General features: G+C 49.5%; 5 protein-coding genes across 5 annotated transcripts; 2 read left to right on the top strand and 3 right to left on the bottom strand.

The window, feature by feature from the left end:
* Window positions 1–6: 6 nt before the first annotated feature.
* Window positions 7–1,740, bottom strand: FOBCDRAFT_220321 (NAD binding domain of 6-phosphogluconate dehydrogenase-domain-containing protein). Its single transcript, XM_031179616.3, has 3 exons — window positions 1,266–1,740; window positions 1,044–1,214; window positions 7–989 (listed from the first exon to the last, which is right to left on the bottom strand). The coding sequence occupies exons 1-3, from the start codon at window positions 1,365–1,367 to the stop codon at window positions 261–263; spliced, it is 1,002 nt and encodes a 333-aa protein (XP_031045503.1). The 5' UTR covers window positions 1,368–1,740; the 3' UTR covers window positions 7–260.
* A 594-nt stretch (window positions 1,741–2,334) lies between these two features.
* Window positions 2,335–3,927, bottom strand: FOBCDRAFT_28231 (uncharacterized protein). The gene is made up of 3 exons (XM_031179618.3): window positions 3,778–3,927; window positions 2,534–3,719; window positions 2,335–2,480 (listed from the first exon to the last, which is right to left on the bottom strand). Exons 1-3 carry the CDS (start codon window positions 3,845–3,847, stop codon window positions 2,447–2,449), a joined length of 1,290 nt encoding a protein of 429 aa, XP_031045505.3. The 5' UTR covers window positions 3,848–3,927; the 3' UTR covers window positions 2,335–2,446.
* Window positions 3,928–6,711: 2,784 nt separating this feature from the next.
* FOBCDRAFT_28223 (immunoglobulin E-set) lies at window positions 6,712–8,018 on the top strand. Its single transcript, XM_031179620.3, has 3 exons — window positions 6,712–6,910; window positions 7,231–7,602; window positions 7,655–8,018. The coding sequence occupies exons 1-3, from the start codon at window positions 6,817–6,819 to the stop codon at window positions 7,783–7,785; spliced, it is 597 nt and encodes a 198-aa protein (XP_031045507.1). The 5' UTR covers window positions 6,712–6,816; the 3' UTR covers window positions 7,786–8,018.
* A 3-nt stretch (window positions 8,019–8,021) lies between these two features.
* FOBCDRAFT_28216 (Metallo-dependent phosphatase-like protein) lies at window positions 8,022–9,459 on the bottom strand. The gene is made up of 4 exons (XM_031179622.3): window positions 9,304–9,459; window positions 9,018–9,251; window positions 8,698–8,952; window positions 8,022–8,646 (listed from the first exon to the last, which is right to left on the bottom strand). The coding sequence occupies exons 1-4, from the start codon at window positions 9,317–9,319 to the stop codon at window positions 8,189–8,191; spliced, it is 963 nt and encodes a 320-aa protein (XP_031045509.1). The 5' UTR covers window positions 9,320–9,459; the 3' UTR covers window positions 8,022–8,188.
* Window positions 9,460–11,097: 1,638 nt separating this feature from the next.
* FOBCDRAFT_291447 (uncharacterized protein) lies at window positions 11,098–13,667 on the top strand (the record flags this gene model as incomplete). The annotated part of the gene is made up of 3 exons (XM_031179624.3): window positions 11,098–11,210; window positions 11,276–13,285; window positions 13,337–13,667. The coding sequence occupies 3 exons, from the start codon at window positions 11,098–11,100 to the stop codon at window positions 13,347–13,349; spliced, it is 2,136 nt and encodes a 711-aa protein (XP_031045511.2). The 3' UTR covers window positions 13,350–13,667.
* Between the last annotated feature and the right edge of the window lie 734 nt (window positions 13,668–14,401).

The raw sequence follows: 14,401 nt of genomic DNA, 5'->3' as shown, positions 1-14,401 counted from the left end.
TAGGACTTCGGATCGTTTTATGCTACCGATCCGATTCTGAATGTGTAATTGATGTTTCATGCTGAGATCTAGCTAGATCTGATGATACCTTACAAGCTTCATCTCCATTGTAACACTGCCTTTCAGTGACTATCACATGTCATGGATTTATTATTCTTTCTTGGTCTATTCTTTTATTCAAGAGCACGGATGAGTTGACAACACCAACCTAACTTATACGAGCCATGCGTCATCACCCCTTTTCTTCTAAGCTCACTGTTTTATGACTGCTCCTCCTTACCGCCCAAATATCGGTACACAACAGAAAAGTCCCGTCCCTTGCACTTCTCCTCCTTTTCAGCAGCTTCATAAACTGCAAACGCCGTCTTTGCCAACTCCATTCTCGCACCAGCCTCCTCAGCAGCGACCATAGCCAGTCTCAGATCCTTCTTCATCAGAGATATACCAAATCCTCCTCTGTAATCTCTGTTGGCTGGCGCTGTCTCAACAACACCGGCAACGGGGTTGTTGACCTCACTGGGCCAGCATCGTCCTGTGCTGACATTGATAACACCAGCCAGTTTCTTAGGATCCAGACCCCATTGCATGCCCAAGTTCATGGCTTCTGCGGTAGCGATGTTGTTCAGAGCCAGGAGGTAGTTGTTGGCCAACTTGGCGGATAGACCTGCGCCTTGGTCACCGCAATGAAGCACTTTCTTTCCCATGAGGAGAAGGACAGGCTCGAGACGAGGAATGAGATCAGGTGAAGCACCGAGCATAAAGGTCAATGTTCCAGCAGTGGCGCCTACAACACCTCCAGACATGGGCGCATCAACGAATGTGCCTTGCCCAGCAGAAGACACAGTCTTGGCGACCTGGCGGGATGTTGAAGGGTCAATGGTTGAACAATCGATAAACACACGGTCCTTTTTGGGGAGAGATGATGTGATGACGGATTCGTATACACCTTTGACGTGCTGAGGCTCTGGGAGTACAGTGATGATTGTGTCCTAGATGTGTCAGTAAGATGGCTACAAACATGGTCAGTGAGTGGGATGACCTACAGCATCTTTGGAGGCGTCGAATGCGCTGGCTGCCAATTCAACTTGAGCTCCCGTCGAAGCAGCCTTCATCTCTGTTTCTAGACCCTTCATAGATTCAGGGTTGATATCAAAGATGGACACCTTGTCTGACGGTTTCAACTTTGACTGGAGGTTCTTTGCCATTTGATAACCCTATTCTCTGTGTAAGTATTTGACAACCATTCTTTGAAAGGGGATGCGTACCATTTGTCCTAGACCGATGAAGCCGTAATTGTCTAGTCGTCGTGCCGAACTGGCGAAACCGCGACGAAGCATCAAGCTTCCAAGCCGCGTTGAAGGTCTCATGATAGCTAAGTATAAGACAATGGATAGTCCAAGTTTACCTGACAAGATCACAACCAATGTCTGACTTGGAACAAGGCTTACAAGATTAAATAAGAAGCTGAACAAGATATAAGAAATAAATCATTACAACAACAAACAAAAAGTCTTGGATCTCACTCAAGGTTGGCGTGTGGGGGAATGGTTACCCGAATCACAGCCGGCCATTGCCGTACTTAGCCAGACCTACCGAGTTTATCTACGGGGGGAGTCTCTCCCTATGACACGGCACGATGACCGAGTTGGAGATGGTTAAGAGGGCGGAGGGAGGATGCGGGGAAGCCTGAGCAGGCACCTGAGCTGCGGGGGATGTTCAGGGAGTAAAGACACTAAAACCTGGGGCAAACTCACTACAAGTTTCTCATAACTTGGGAGTTCAGTCTTTCATATTTGCTTCACTTAGACACGATTTATCATATTAGTTTTCATTTTATTTTACTTCAACGTCTTCATACATAGTCCTATAGAGTCGACACAGTCAACTCGACCGTCCTCTCTCATATGGACGTTCCTCATCGTGTCCATCTCCATCTCTGTCGTTCCGAAATCCCCATGCAAGCAAACAGAACCAATCAAAGCAAAAGACCCAGTTTCTACCAACTCATCTAGTATTGGTGTCTTCCAGGTCAAAGGGGTATGTGCAAGGGGGAAGTAAGTTTTTGGTAATAAAAGTTGATAAAAAAAGAGGAAGGTCAAGGTTGGTATGGTAAGGTATGGTATAGTGATGTGGTATAGTAAGTAGTAGTAGTAGTAGTAGTAGTAGCAGTAAAGACATCGAAAGGGCGTCGTCTCAACAAGATGCCACTCTCGACATCTCATTACGGCAACAGGGTGAGTGAGTATTGGGTAGTGATTCCGTTAGAACGAGACACAACGACAGAAAATGAAAATGAAAATGAAGAAACAACCAAAAAATACAATAGCCGCGCCGATCCAATCCAGTCCGCCCGTCCCATATCTCAGCCATGGTTGTGGTGGGATTATTCAGGTCCCTACTAGAAGACCTAGTTTAATTTCCGAAGACATGACATACAATTCATTGCTTAGATAAAGTTCATAAGCCAAGGAACAATCGCGCTGGCATACGTTAGCAAGGGTTCTTCACTATTAGACCATAGATCTTTACTCACCCAACTGCAACTGTGGCACCCAGGCCAAGTAATGCCCGGTTCTTCACCTTCTCTTTCCTTAATTCCGTCTCAGTCTTGACCTTCTTTGATCTAGGCTGCTCCTCTGGAGTCTTTTCTGTCTCTTCGCCGTCTTTGTCACCAATGGAAATATCCGCAGCCTTTCGCTTGCTCTTCTTGGCGGAACCTGGGGCCTCATCGACATCTTCTTGTTCCTCATCAGCCTTGGCTTCAGTCTCCTTGGTCTTCTGGACCATCTCCTTGGCTGCTTCCATCATTTGGGCAATCTCCTCGGCGGTTGGAGGCTCGCCGGCTGTGGGCAGAGGAAGCTCAACTTCGGTGATTGTGCGCTTAGTTTCGACACCGTCCTCATCCTTGACGATGTCCTCCTCGACGTGGACCTTGACCTTGGGGTCCTCTTCCCTGGGCTCCAGAACGATAGCTGGCTCAAACTCGGTCGATTGCAGAACAATATCCTCTCGCTTGGTCTCCTCGACCTTGGCCTCGGTCTCAGCCACACCATTCACGAGATCGGTCTTCTCAGTAATGGTCTCGACAGTCTCGGCCTTGGCGCGGGTGCTTCGCTTTCGAGGCGAGGCAGGGGCGCGCCTGGTGCTCTTCGTGGGACTAGCAGAACGACGAGATCGAGTGCTTCGAGGAATAGTCGAGGGGGTGGGGGGTGCCAGCACAGGCTGCGACGCCTTAACAGGATCAAACCTGGGAGGGGCGGTAATGCTCTTCTTGGGCGAAGACGAGTCTGGAGTTGTGGTCACGGTAATCTTGGCGGGATCGAGGAGAGCGCGAATCCAAGGAGCAATCTTGTACTCCTCAGCGAGAACGAGAGCCTGCTCCGGGGGAATCCAGATGTTGCCAGCAGTCTCTTCGGGGCTCGTAGTGGGAAGAGACTTGATGTACCTGCGCTCTGCCTCCTCGTCGGATGCCTCAGCGTAAGGGAAGCTCGCCTTGAACATGCCAGTCGCGGAGATGTAACCGTCAAAGCTGCGTCGCATCAAGAAGTAGCTGCTAGGGCTCGACTTGAAGATGCCGGAGACGATGCCCTTGGGAAGGGGGGCTCGGAGATGCGCATAATCAAAAACGCCAAGAGCCGCCTGCTCAGTCTCACCAGTGCCGGCCATCTTAGGTGTCAGCTTAGTCTGTCCGAGACGTCTACGCGCGACCAAATCCGTGTCTAGAAACAATTGTAAGCTTGCGATCTCGCGACATTGAAATAGCTTGGGGTTGTTTACAATCCGGAACATCCTCTGTCATGAGAGGATTGTGCTTGGAGGGCAGTGTGCGCTCTTGATGGGATGCCATTTTGTATGATGCTTAGGCGCGGCGCGACCGATTTGGAGTACCTCTAGATCGTCAAATCGAAGCGTAATCGCGACGGGCAGCAGTATGTGCACTCGTATACCGGCGCGCAAATGATAATAAATTAGATAGAAGAGCCTGTGTAAGGATAAAAAGTCGCGTCAGTGATCGATTGCGATGAAAGGTAGTTGTTTTCAGGCGCGGGCTCGACTTCGGCGGGAACGGGCCGTAGTAGATTTGGCTTTGGACGTACCGTGTCAATGCAGGGCTTAATTCATTCAGCGGAAGAAAGTAGCCTTGAAGAACGTCAATGGCGCTTCAGGCAGTAAAATTGATAAGAAGCAGGCAACTCTAACGGTGCCTATGCCGTAGAGATAAGGGGGGGAGAAGAAAAGCAAGATGAAGTAGATGAGGGTGGAAAAAGGATCGCGACAAACTCGACGAGCGAGACGAGGGAAGAGCTGAGACGAGACGGGAAACCAGTCGCGCAAATTAGATGCTCGATAGCGTCGAGGATTTAGCAGACGGCCCTGTTGGGCTAAAAGGAGATTAGCGTGATGTCAGAAAGTGGAGAGCTGCGAGATAGATTGGTACTGAGATCTGTGTGGTGAAGCCGTGCAAATTGGAGGTCGCCCGTTAATATTCGATCAAATTACCCCCATTTTACCGTGCACCTGACTTAGCGCTATTACCCGATGAGTTCCCCCTGCCAGCGAAGCAACAGTACGTACCAACGAAATACCCTTCTTCACGTCCCTCTTTTTTTTACCGGCAGATCTAGTCGCCGATATTCGTTTAATTTGATTATTTCTTTATTTGTTGAGCCAAGCAAGTAACGGCGTCAAGGGCTACATGATTTACAGTCTAGCTTATCAGTCGCGTATCATCGCTTCTACTGTATCCGTACAGTCCATGATGTCGTCTTCGATTTCTGGTACTGTTACTAGCCAGGAGTGCACGTGGGGAAACTCTGTTCTAGAGTCAGCCAGCAATTCTTCTGCCGCCCCTAGCAACCAGCCCAACAGGTCCAGCGCCAACCAAAGTCGTCGATCTTCAGGGTGAACCACACCCCCAACAAGTCCCTGGGGTCCCCCTGGACCTCGCTGTGCCCGGCGCGCGCGAACAGGCGACTGTTCTTTTTCAGAACGCGGGGAAATGCGCATGGGTTCGGGTTGTGGTTTTCAGATTTGCGATTGTGGTTGCGGCGTCATGAGACGGGATTCAGATGGAAGCGAAACAAGCAAGACACGACATGCATGGGGCTGGAAGAGCTAACCTGGTGAGGTCACTGAAGAAGAGACTGTCTAATGGATGGGTGTGACCTCTGTAGTCTCACTCGTTTCTGCTGGGTTCGGTGATAGATGGGCTGCTAACATCTGCGACTCTGACGAATGGCGACGCACCATGTCACTTATCGCGCGTCAAGCACGGCAATGCTGTGCTCTGTGTGTCAGTGTTTTTCTCGGCTGATCGACTAGATCTGACAGCTAAAACAGACCTCAGAGCGTTCGATAGAGTTTGACTGGGAACAAGGGAATTGTTCAAAAGCAATTCAAGCTAATCAATGGCTCAGCCCAGGGAATTCATGTCACTGCTTCAGAGTCAACAGGTTTGGCTTGCTCATATGTAGTGACAGGCGAGACTTACATGGAGTGCCCTGTGAGACTGGCTATCATTAGGTTACGTTATTATCTATTGCCGCTCATGTCTCAAATCTGTCGACGTGCATTCACTTGCATGACAGCAACGCGGAGGTTTGTGGATTATGGGTCCATTACCAACTGGTCCACGCGTTCAGAGTTGGGTGACTTGCAGGTTCTAAATCGCTGTCTTATCTTGACTCTGAGCAAGCTGTGACCAACCTACCCTAGAGGATGCTCGGATCATATAGGTGCCATAATCTGGCCAGAAAGAGCTTCGTGAATCGAAATGGCGATATGTAAGCTCCTTATTATTGTGACAAGGATGGGAGTGCGGTCATGGTCTACCTTTATCGCCCAATGTCAAGACGAATATTGTACTTCTTCATCCGATGAGTATCCCACATCAAGGTGTAGAAAACCTTACCCATGAAATCAAGTAACGAGAAGTACTAAAACTTATAGTCAAAAGTTCAGTGTACTAACAGATCCAGGAGATTGTATAAAGGCCGCGTCAACAAGTAACATACTTGTTAATGGGAGGGAAGGTGGTGGTCTAACAAATACGAGCCTCGTTTATTCACAACCCAAATCGCGATGCCCTGAATCGATTTTGATCTGATATGATCCACGAACCAACAACGCCCAGTCATCATCGCGTATTTCTCAAGCTACGAGAGCAATGGAAACAGTAACACAAAATGTCATCTCATTAATGTGTCATTACTCACTTTCTCAAAAATTACTGTTGAAAACTCCAGACACTCAGAGCCACAGCCGCCATAAACCATCACAAAATAAGCCTCATCTTCGGGTCCAGTCTCACATTGAACCCCTGAACGAAGCATTCTCCATAGGAATCGGCAACGTCCATTGGCGTCGTTCTCCGTATTTCTGACCTGAGATCGATGATGCGCCAATCAGAAATCTCTATAAAGTGTCCTGACCCACCATAGCAACCGCACTCAGTGACCGCCCTCTAGCCTAGCCCAAACTCAGTCCAGCTGTTGCGACCTCTTGCAACACCGCCTGCGGGAACGGGAAGCCCCTCTATCGTCACCGCCATAAGCCCCTCCAAAGCCCGCCCAGACCCAAAGGACCAAGCCCAAGCCCAAGCAAGCCCGGGACAGAGCTCACCTCAACCTTGGCTGGGATTAACGAGTAAGCTTCCTTCTTTCTCCTCTCCCCTTCCTCTCCTCTTCTTTCCTTTTTCTTACCTCTAACTTTCTTACCTAACCTAATATCTGCTTAGGTATCGACTCGTCGCTATAGCATCATCCGTTTCTTCAACACCCCGCCTCTTGCACATCAGCTTCGCCCCGCTCGCCCACCATGGCTTCTCACGACGACGATACTATGCCCGAGGAGACTCAGGGCTACAAGCTCTCTCAGCCCAAGCAGAGTCTGGCTGAGTACCAGCAGATGGGTAGGTACACTCTCTTCCCTGGACGACCTGGACGGTAGGCGCGTTAGTGAGGCTCTGCGATATGCACAACACATGGCCCCTGAGCATGTGGCACCGTCTCGCAGCATGGCACCAACATGCCATGATCTTGAGATACTGCCCTGTTCTCTGCCGTGTGATGTGGCCGAAGCTATGCTGTAGCTGCAGTTATTGCTATAGGACAATTGTGCCTCTTGTATTTGAGCATACACCTAGACTTGACTGTCTCCGCCCTGCCCACTTACCGCACCAGCCACTGCAATTGATCTTCGAACTCAAAAGTTAACATAACTTTCCTTCAGACGCCGGCGATGAGTCTCTCCAGCGATACAAGGAGTCCCTCGGTCTCGGCGGGGGTACTGACATCTCCGACCCCAACGACCCCCGAGTCTGCATCATTCTCTCCCTGACCATGGACTCTCCTGGCCGCCCTCCCGTCACCATCGATCTCTCTACCCCCGGAAGCGAGACCACCCTCAAGGACAAGCCTTTCAACATCAAGGAGGGTGCCAAGTTCACCATGAGCGCCAAGTTCAAGGTCCAGCATGAGATTCTTAGCGGTCTTCACTACGTCCAGGTTGTCAAGCGAAAGGGTATCCGAGTCTCCAAGGACTCGGAGATGATTGGAAGCTATGCTCCCAACACTGATAAGCAGCCCACCTACGTCAAGAAGTGTAAGTTTCATGTTTATAGTTCGGTCAAGATACAGCTACTGATACGCCCCAGTCCAAGAGGAGGAGGCTCCTAGCGGCATGCTTGCTCGTGGTCACTACAACGCCATCTCTAGCTTCGTGGACGACGATAAGAAGAAGCATCTCGAGTTTGAGTGGAGTTTCGACATCGCCAAGGATTGGTAAACACCAATACCTTGATAGCGCGACCCGACGACATAACTCAAAAATACATATCACACACGTCATGAGATAATGAGATACCTGAATATCGGAGAAGAATTTTCACACAAAAAACTCACATAAAGCAAAAGAAACCCCCATTTGGGCCGGAGAAAGGTGGTTGCTCTGTTTCGTATCATCTACTCGTCACTGACGAGGCAGTACTGAGCTCGGTTTGGAGCTTCAATACTGCAGGAGAATAAAAATCCCTATATACATCAAAGTCTTTGCTATACAATGCAGGTCTATTGTCTGTTGCAATGCGTGAATGCTTGCTTTCAAGACATGGTATCATTGATGCGGATATCGTGAAGCCCGAGCTTGAAGCTCCAGGGCACTGTAAGTGTGTATTCGTGATAAAATTCATCTATAAGAAGTAGTCTGGCAAGGCGTTGCCGTCGGCAGACTTTTCGTTTCCGGGTTGAAGGTCCTTATGGACATCGTTCTCGGGCGCGGCCGCAAAAACGTTGAAGAAACGCTCACCCGTGTCACTCACTTCAAGAACACTGGCCATGTTTCCACAACGGTAGCAGTAGTTGGGCGCACTCCAGACAGTGCTGAGACGGTCGTCGTAAAGGACCTGGAAGCCCTCCTGACAGAGCTGGTGGGCGCGGAGGATATGCGACATGTTGTTGACAGCCAGGAATTTCTTAACAACCTGTGCTCCAAAAGTGTACCCCGCGCCGCGGGGTGAAAGGGAGAATTCGTCACGCTCCGGGTCAGGATCAGACCAGACGAGATCGGCCATGGGGCCTTCATGGGGGATCTCGCGGAAACGGTCTATAATTTTGATCTGGTCGATAGAATGGATAGAAGGGGAAAGGCCTGATTTATCCCGTTAGTTTAGCCACGTTTGTAACCTTAAAGTCTGCTTACCTCCGTGGACGCAAAATATTTGGTCGTTGATCACAACGCTCAAAGTTAAAAAGTCGAACATGTCTGTAAAGTAGTGCCACACATTGGCATTACCATATTTGCGCGAGCACTCTGTATAGAAGCCATATGACTGCGTCACACCGCGCGACTCATGATTTCCTCGAATAAGATGTACGCGATTAGGGTACCGTAGTTTCAAGCAAACGAGTAGGGATATTGTTTCGACACTGAACATGCCACGATCGACGTAGTCTCCTGTTGTGCACCGCCAAGGTCAGTCAATGCTCACTTTGTCCATATCTCAGGTTGCGGGCGATTACCAAGGAACAAATAGTTTGTGTCGGGACAGTAGCCGCCGATGCGGAAAATCTCGATTAGGTCGAAGAACTGGCCGTGGATATCTCCAACGACGGTGATGGGCGCTTTAACATGGACGACGTTGGACTCGCGCATAAGAAGTTCTTTCGTCTTGGCGCAGACTGCTTCGATGACAGACTCGGCTAGCAACTCCTTGTTGTACAAGCGCGAGATGCACTCGTCGAGATCGACGGATGCTGGGGAGGATAGGTCAGACTGGGAAGCCTTTCGATTCGGCGCGGCGCTTACAAGGTAGCCCAGGCATATTGGGATGTGGTGGTCGTTGCTGTAGATGCCGACGTGGTGATGTGACTGGTGGGTGGGTCGCTGAATGTGTATTATCGTGGAAATCGAGAATCGTAGGTGAACGTCGGTATCATTAAGGGGTGACGATGTCGGGTTCGGCTCCTGTCAAGGATGATGTCTGGAGGTGAACTTGGTGGTTGTACCAACATGATCGGGATCAAGGTGGTTCAGTTCACATGGGCGCAGGGCGAAGACGTTCGCGATTAACGAGCGCGTGGGCGGTGAGAGATCGAGTGCTCGCTATGCAATGAAACAAGACAAATTGCGTGTAGAACCGTATCCGTGATTACATATACAATGGGAGGATGGTGATGCTAAAGTGGTGGTGGTATGTGTTTTTTGGGCAGTGGGATGTTTTAGCAGTGCATCAGTAGCAGTGGTGGTGGTGGTTGGTTTGCTTAGTCGTTGCTGATGACGGTGCCTCGGCGGGAAGAAGGCCCGGTCATCCCCCCACACTTTGACTACTACTAAGATGGAGATACTCGATATTGGGACAATGGGTTTGTATAGAACCAGTAATGATAATCTTATTGATTAGATATCACAATACTTATTAATATAAAAGATTATGCTTTGGTGAGGCTGAGCTGAATGAGGGGTATAGTCAGCAAGGTTCGAGGATAGCAGTTTGTAGTGATCATCAACGATCATAGAAATCCATGGCTATATAAGTGGTAAGAAACATTGTGCTTTGGTAGAAAATCAGTGTTTCCGACGAGCTGTTATGTATAACGAATACCATGGAGTTCGTGTAGTAGATGTTCTCTTGACAATGGTATGAGAAATGGTTGAGAACTGGTTACTGTATGCAGTGAGTCTAGACAATTATCGGGAAGGGTAGTTTCATGAAACAATAAGCTTATAATGTGATCCTGGGCAAGCGAAGCGAATGCAGTCCTAGTTTGGGTAAATTGCTCATAATGGTAAACAATAATAACAGACGCAGCGAAGCTTAGTGGAACACTGCTATTGAGCATAACGAGACAGTGCCATTCCATACACAATAGGGCTCTTTTCTAATAATGCATGCCAAGAAGGAGCCCTGATTACATTTGTAGCGGCCGGGAATGCCCCCAAAGTCTATTTCAGTTTCAACCTTCCTCTACTCAAAAGTGGCCCGTGCGCACGCGACAACACTTTCAGCATCGCCATCCACCAATGGATGACTATCGTCGCCATCAATATCTTGTTAATTGATCTCCAGCTCCAACCTCAATTTCGACTCCGTCATCAATCAATCGGACATCGCCAGCCTCTCTAGGTCGTTCAAATCAAATATCTCTGAATGAAATCCCTCTGATATTTTACCTGAGAAGGTCCAGGGAGGGGGCTTTCGCTTTCGCATGTCGCGACCGCGCGCGGGCACTTGCACCAACAAGCTTGGGCTGTAACAGTAACATCCCCAAGCCATATTTTCAGTCTCAGCAACACAGACTCTGTCGTCTCGCTTCGCCTCTCAGTCGCGCCGAGGCCCCTGTTGTGAGACGTATCACAGTTACTCAAGCCAGCCTCAGGCCGCTTGATCAAACTTGTTTCCTTCTCTTGGGTCGTGTCCGCGCCTGAACTCGTTCACTTTCTGCTAATCAAGTCACTGTCACTCTTCTTTTGCATCACAAGTATTATATACACCACAGCGGTATTTGGTCTGTGTTTTTTTCTTGCCGTTGTCTGTTAACAGGATAGTGTCCTGTGCTGGTCAAAGCTATCTTTCACAAACTACGCTTTCCTTCATCTGTCATGTCTAATACGGCTCCTGGCCAGTCTCGGCCAGACGACGCCAGATGCTATAACTGCGGCGATTCTGGCCATTGGACTGTTGCATGTCCAGAACCCACCAGGGAAACTCCTGCGTAAGTATCAAGCTCACTCAGTTTGCCTTCATCGTTTATACTTCGACGTATTAACTGGAGAATAGTGGTCTCGCAGCTTGGAGAAACGCCAACGCTCCTGGACACGGAGGTAATAGAGACCATCATGGTGGTTCCAAAAAGTCTAAAGGTCCTATCATTACCAAATACGCACCTGCGCCTGTACCAGTATCAGCACCAAGCGTGGCTCGATACGGTCCTCCTCCAGGATATGTGCCTCCTCCACCTGCACACTACCCCGGAGGACCTCCCTCCTATCCTCCGCAATATCCTCCTTACGGATCCTCAGCATCTAACTACGCACCACCTGGCTACTCACCTCCAGGATACTCTAATCCATATCCTCCACCTTCTTATGGTGGTCCTCCCCCAGGTCTTCCGGCACCGCCTCCTAGGCCTCCTGGCACATATGCTTCTCCTCCTCCGCCTCCCCCTCAACCTCCAGCGCAACCACCTTCATATCCACCACGTGCATATGGTCCTCCTCCGCCTCGCCAAGACCACGTACCCTACCATCCACAGCCTCATTATCCCCATTATCCTCAACCAGCTTCAGCACCATATGCTCAGCATCCACCGCCGCCATCATACCCGCCCCCTTATCCCTCTCACAGCGCGCCTCCGTCGTATGGGCACCCTCCACCTTCACGGCCTCCTATCCCATCACCAGCACCACCTCCTGCATCACGTCCACATCGATCAGCTTCATCCTCTGTACCACGCCAGAATTCTGCATCAACTTTACCTTTGTCAGCTTCTTTGCCCCCTAGACCTTCTCTACCTCCAAAACCACCACAACCCAATCAGCATGGTCAACCTGGTAGGGGACGTCGGGACTTTCCTGACCATTCTCGAGATCATCGTAACAAGCGGAAGAATGACCGACACCCTCGTAATCACGACTATCGACAAAAGAAGAACCAGCCTCATTCTCGGCCGGATCAGAAGCCACAAGACAACAACAACAACAGACGCCCTGATCTCAAGACGCCCAACCATCCCAAACCTGCGCCGTCTCCTAAACAGGGGGATCAGAAAGGCTCAACAACTGCCGTTGAACCAAAGTCAAGCCCGCCTGCTGCTTCTCCTGAAACTAAAAAGGTTCAAGTTGAAACTCCTAGACCTGATTCATCACAGAGACCGGATACAGCACCCGAAAAGGCTGTCGACGATGAATTTGAATGGGACAAGAATGTCATATTCGCAGGGCCAGAGCCACGTCATCCACCAGATGAGGTTGGTAAGCCATTGCCAGCAGAATATAATGATGAGGTGCTTCTTCCTAGAAAATGGGATGCAAAATGCGTCGAGTCGCACTATGTTCAAGCTGACAATATCGAGGAATACGTGAAGCCAATACACGAAACTCCGTATTGGTCAAAGATCGAACACGACCCCGCGTTCGTACGAGACGGCAAGCTTCCTAGCGGAGATGCCATTGCCAATCTCCCACCAAGACCACCACCAAAACTTGAGGAGATCGCTCGGAGCGAAAGTTCCGAAAGTGGCGAGGTCCATGAACGGCTTGCAAAACGAGGTCACCCAGATGACGATACCCCTGGTGAGCGCCCAGTGAAGAGACAAAGATCCCGAAGTTCTTTCGATACCAGCTGCAGAGGATCACGGGGCCGACATTCGCGCTCGCGTGATTCGTACGTTCCGCAAGGACGCAGGTCACGTCCAGGTAGTCCCGAACGTCGACCTACAGAATTCCGTAACGTCGACGACCAGCGACGATCGATAGACCGGTACCAACCAGATCGGGATAGAGATCATAGCCGTGGTCGTGGACGTCGCCGGAGTCGTACTCGAAGTCGCAGTCGAGACCATAGTCGGAGTCGAAATCGCAGTCGCAGTCGCAGCCGTCGCCGCAATCGGACCCCAACGTCGCGCGACTCATCAGTATCTGCTGCATCTTCAGGATTGGATTCCTTGGAAGCCGAGTTGTTGGGACGAGATACCAAAGCAAAGACTCCTGAAGGATCTCCAAGGCCGAAGTCGTCCATGTCAGGGCTCAAGCCGAAACGGCGACAAGCAAAGCTCGATTCAGCGTATAGGTATGTCATTGTGATGCTCCGTGTATACAGTCAAAACTAATATCAGAATAGTCGCCGTTGGTAGGCGACATAACAAAAATGGCTGCGCATTATTACAGCTTCTCAACGTTTCTGGTACATCGTGTTTTCTTTCTTCCGTTCCCCAACTTGGAACCGCAACTCGCGTTGCAATGATTCCATGTATCTAGGCCAGGCACTATTCCCTCACTTCTCTTCCCTTCGTTCATTCAGCACCCTCCCTACACACGGGCTGTGCTTCTCTTCATCTTAGACTTTATTAGAATGGCGCTGTGGTTTCGGAGTATTTTTAACGATCATCATGAACAAGCTGCATGACTGGCGTATATTTCACGAGGTATGCGTGGGATCATTCTTAATCTTACAATCTTTACTCTATCTCTCCATCTCCGTCCTTGCCAGTTAGCTGGCTGTTCATGGTATTAATCATGACCTGTTGGTGCGCCATCGACCAACACTGTGTGCCTGGCCGCTCCTCTACACATTCCTCTACTACTCTATGCTTAAGTGTATGTTCTGATGTCCAGGTCCCTACGATTCAAGGTCAGTATCTTATCACCACTGCCAGTGAGAGGTATGGTAGACGCAGACGCATAGATATACTCATGGCTTTTACGAACAAATTCTTGTTCAACTTTGATGGCATCAAGAGAATTGAGTAGAATAGACGTGGTAAGGTATTAACAGTTAGCAGATCACTGTCGTGTAGCAGTCTATACTATAGTAGTATCAGTAGGTCTGAGCCTGCTTTGCAAAGCCTCCTTGTCATTGAAACGGCGCTGCATTCACCGTTATCGAGGCTACAATTCACGCTTTATCTGTTTTGAACGACTGAAGTTGTAAGTTTGTTCGGATCTAGCAAGTTCATATTGCTATCCCATACCAGTTAACTAGTTCATATCCGGGAATGGCTGTCTACTATCGTCTCAAGTGAGAAGCAACCCAACCCATTACATTACTTGGATAGGGTACCCTATCAGTGCCAATGAAAGTAAGCAATACTTGCTGGACCTGTTAGTCATGTTGCCTTATCACATATTACTATTAAAAGAGGATTTCTACCTGGGAAACATGCATTGTTAGTCTGCCTCGGTGCTG

This window comes from Fusarium oxysporum, chromosome IV (genome assembly GCF_013085055.1).
Source record: "Fusarium oxysporum Fo47 chromosome IV, complete sequence".
In the NCBI taxonomy this organism is placed as follows: Eukaryota; Fungi; Ascomycota; class Sordariomycetes; order Hypocreales; family Nectriaceae; genus Fusarium; species Fusarium oxysporum.
Note: the sequence above shows the minus strand (reverse complement) of the source record. Positions and strands in the feature narration are given on the sequence as shown.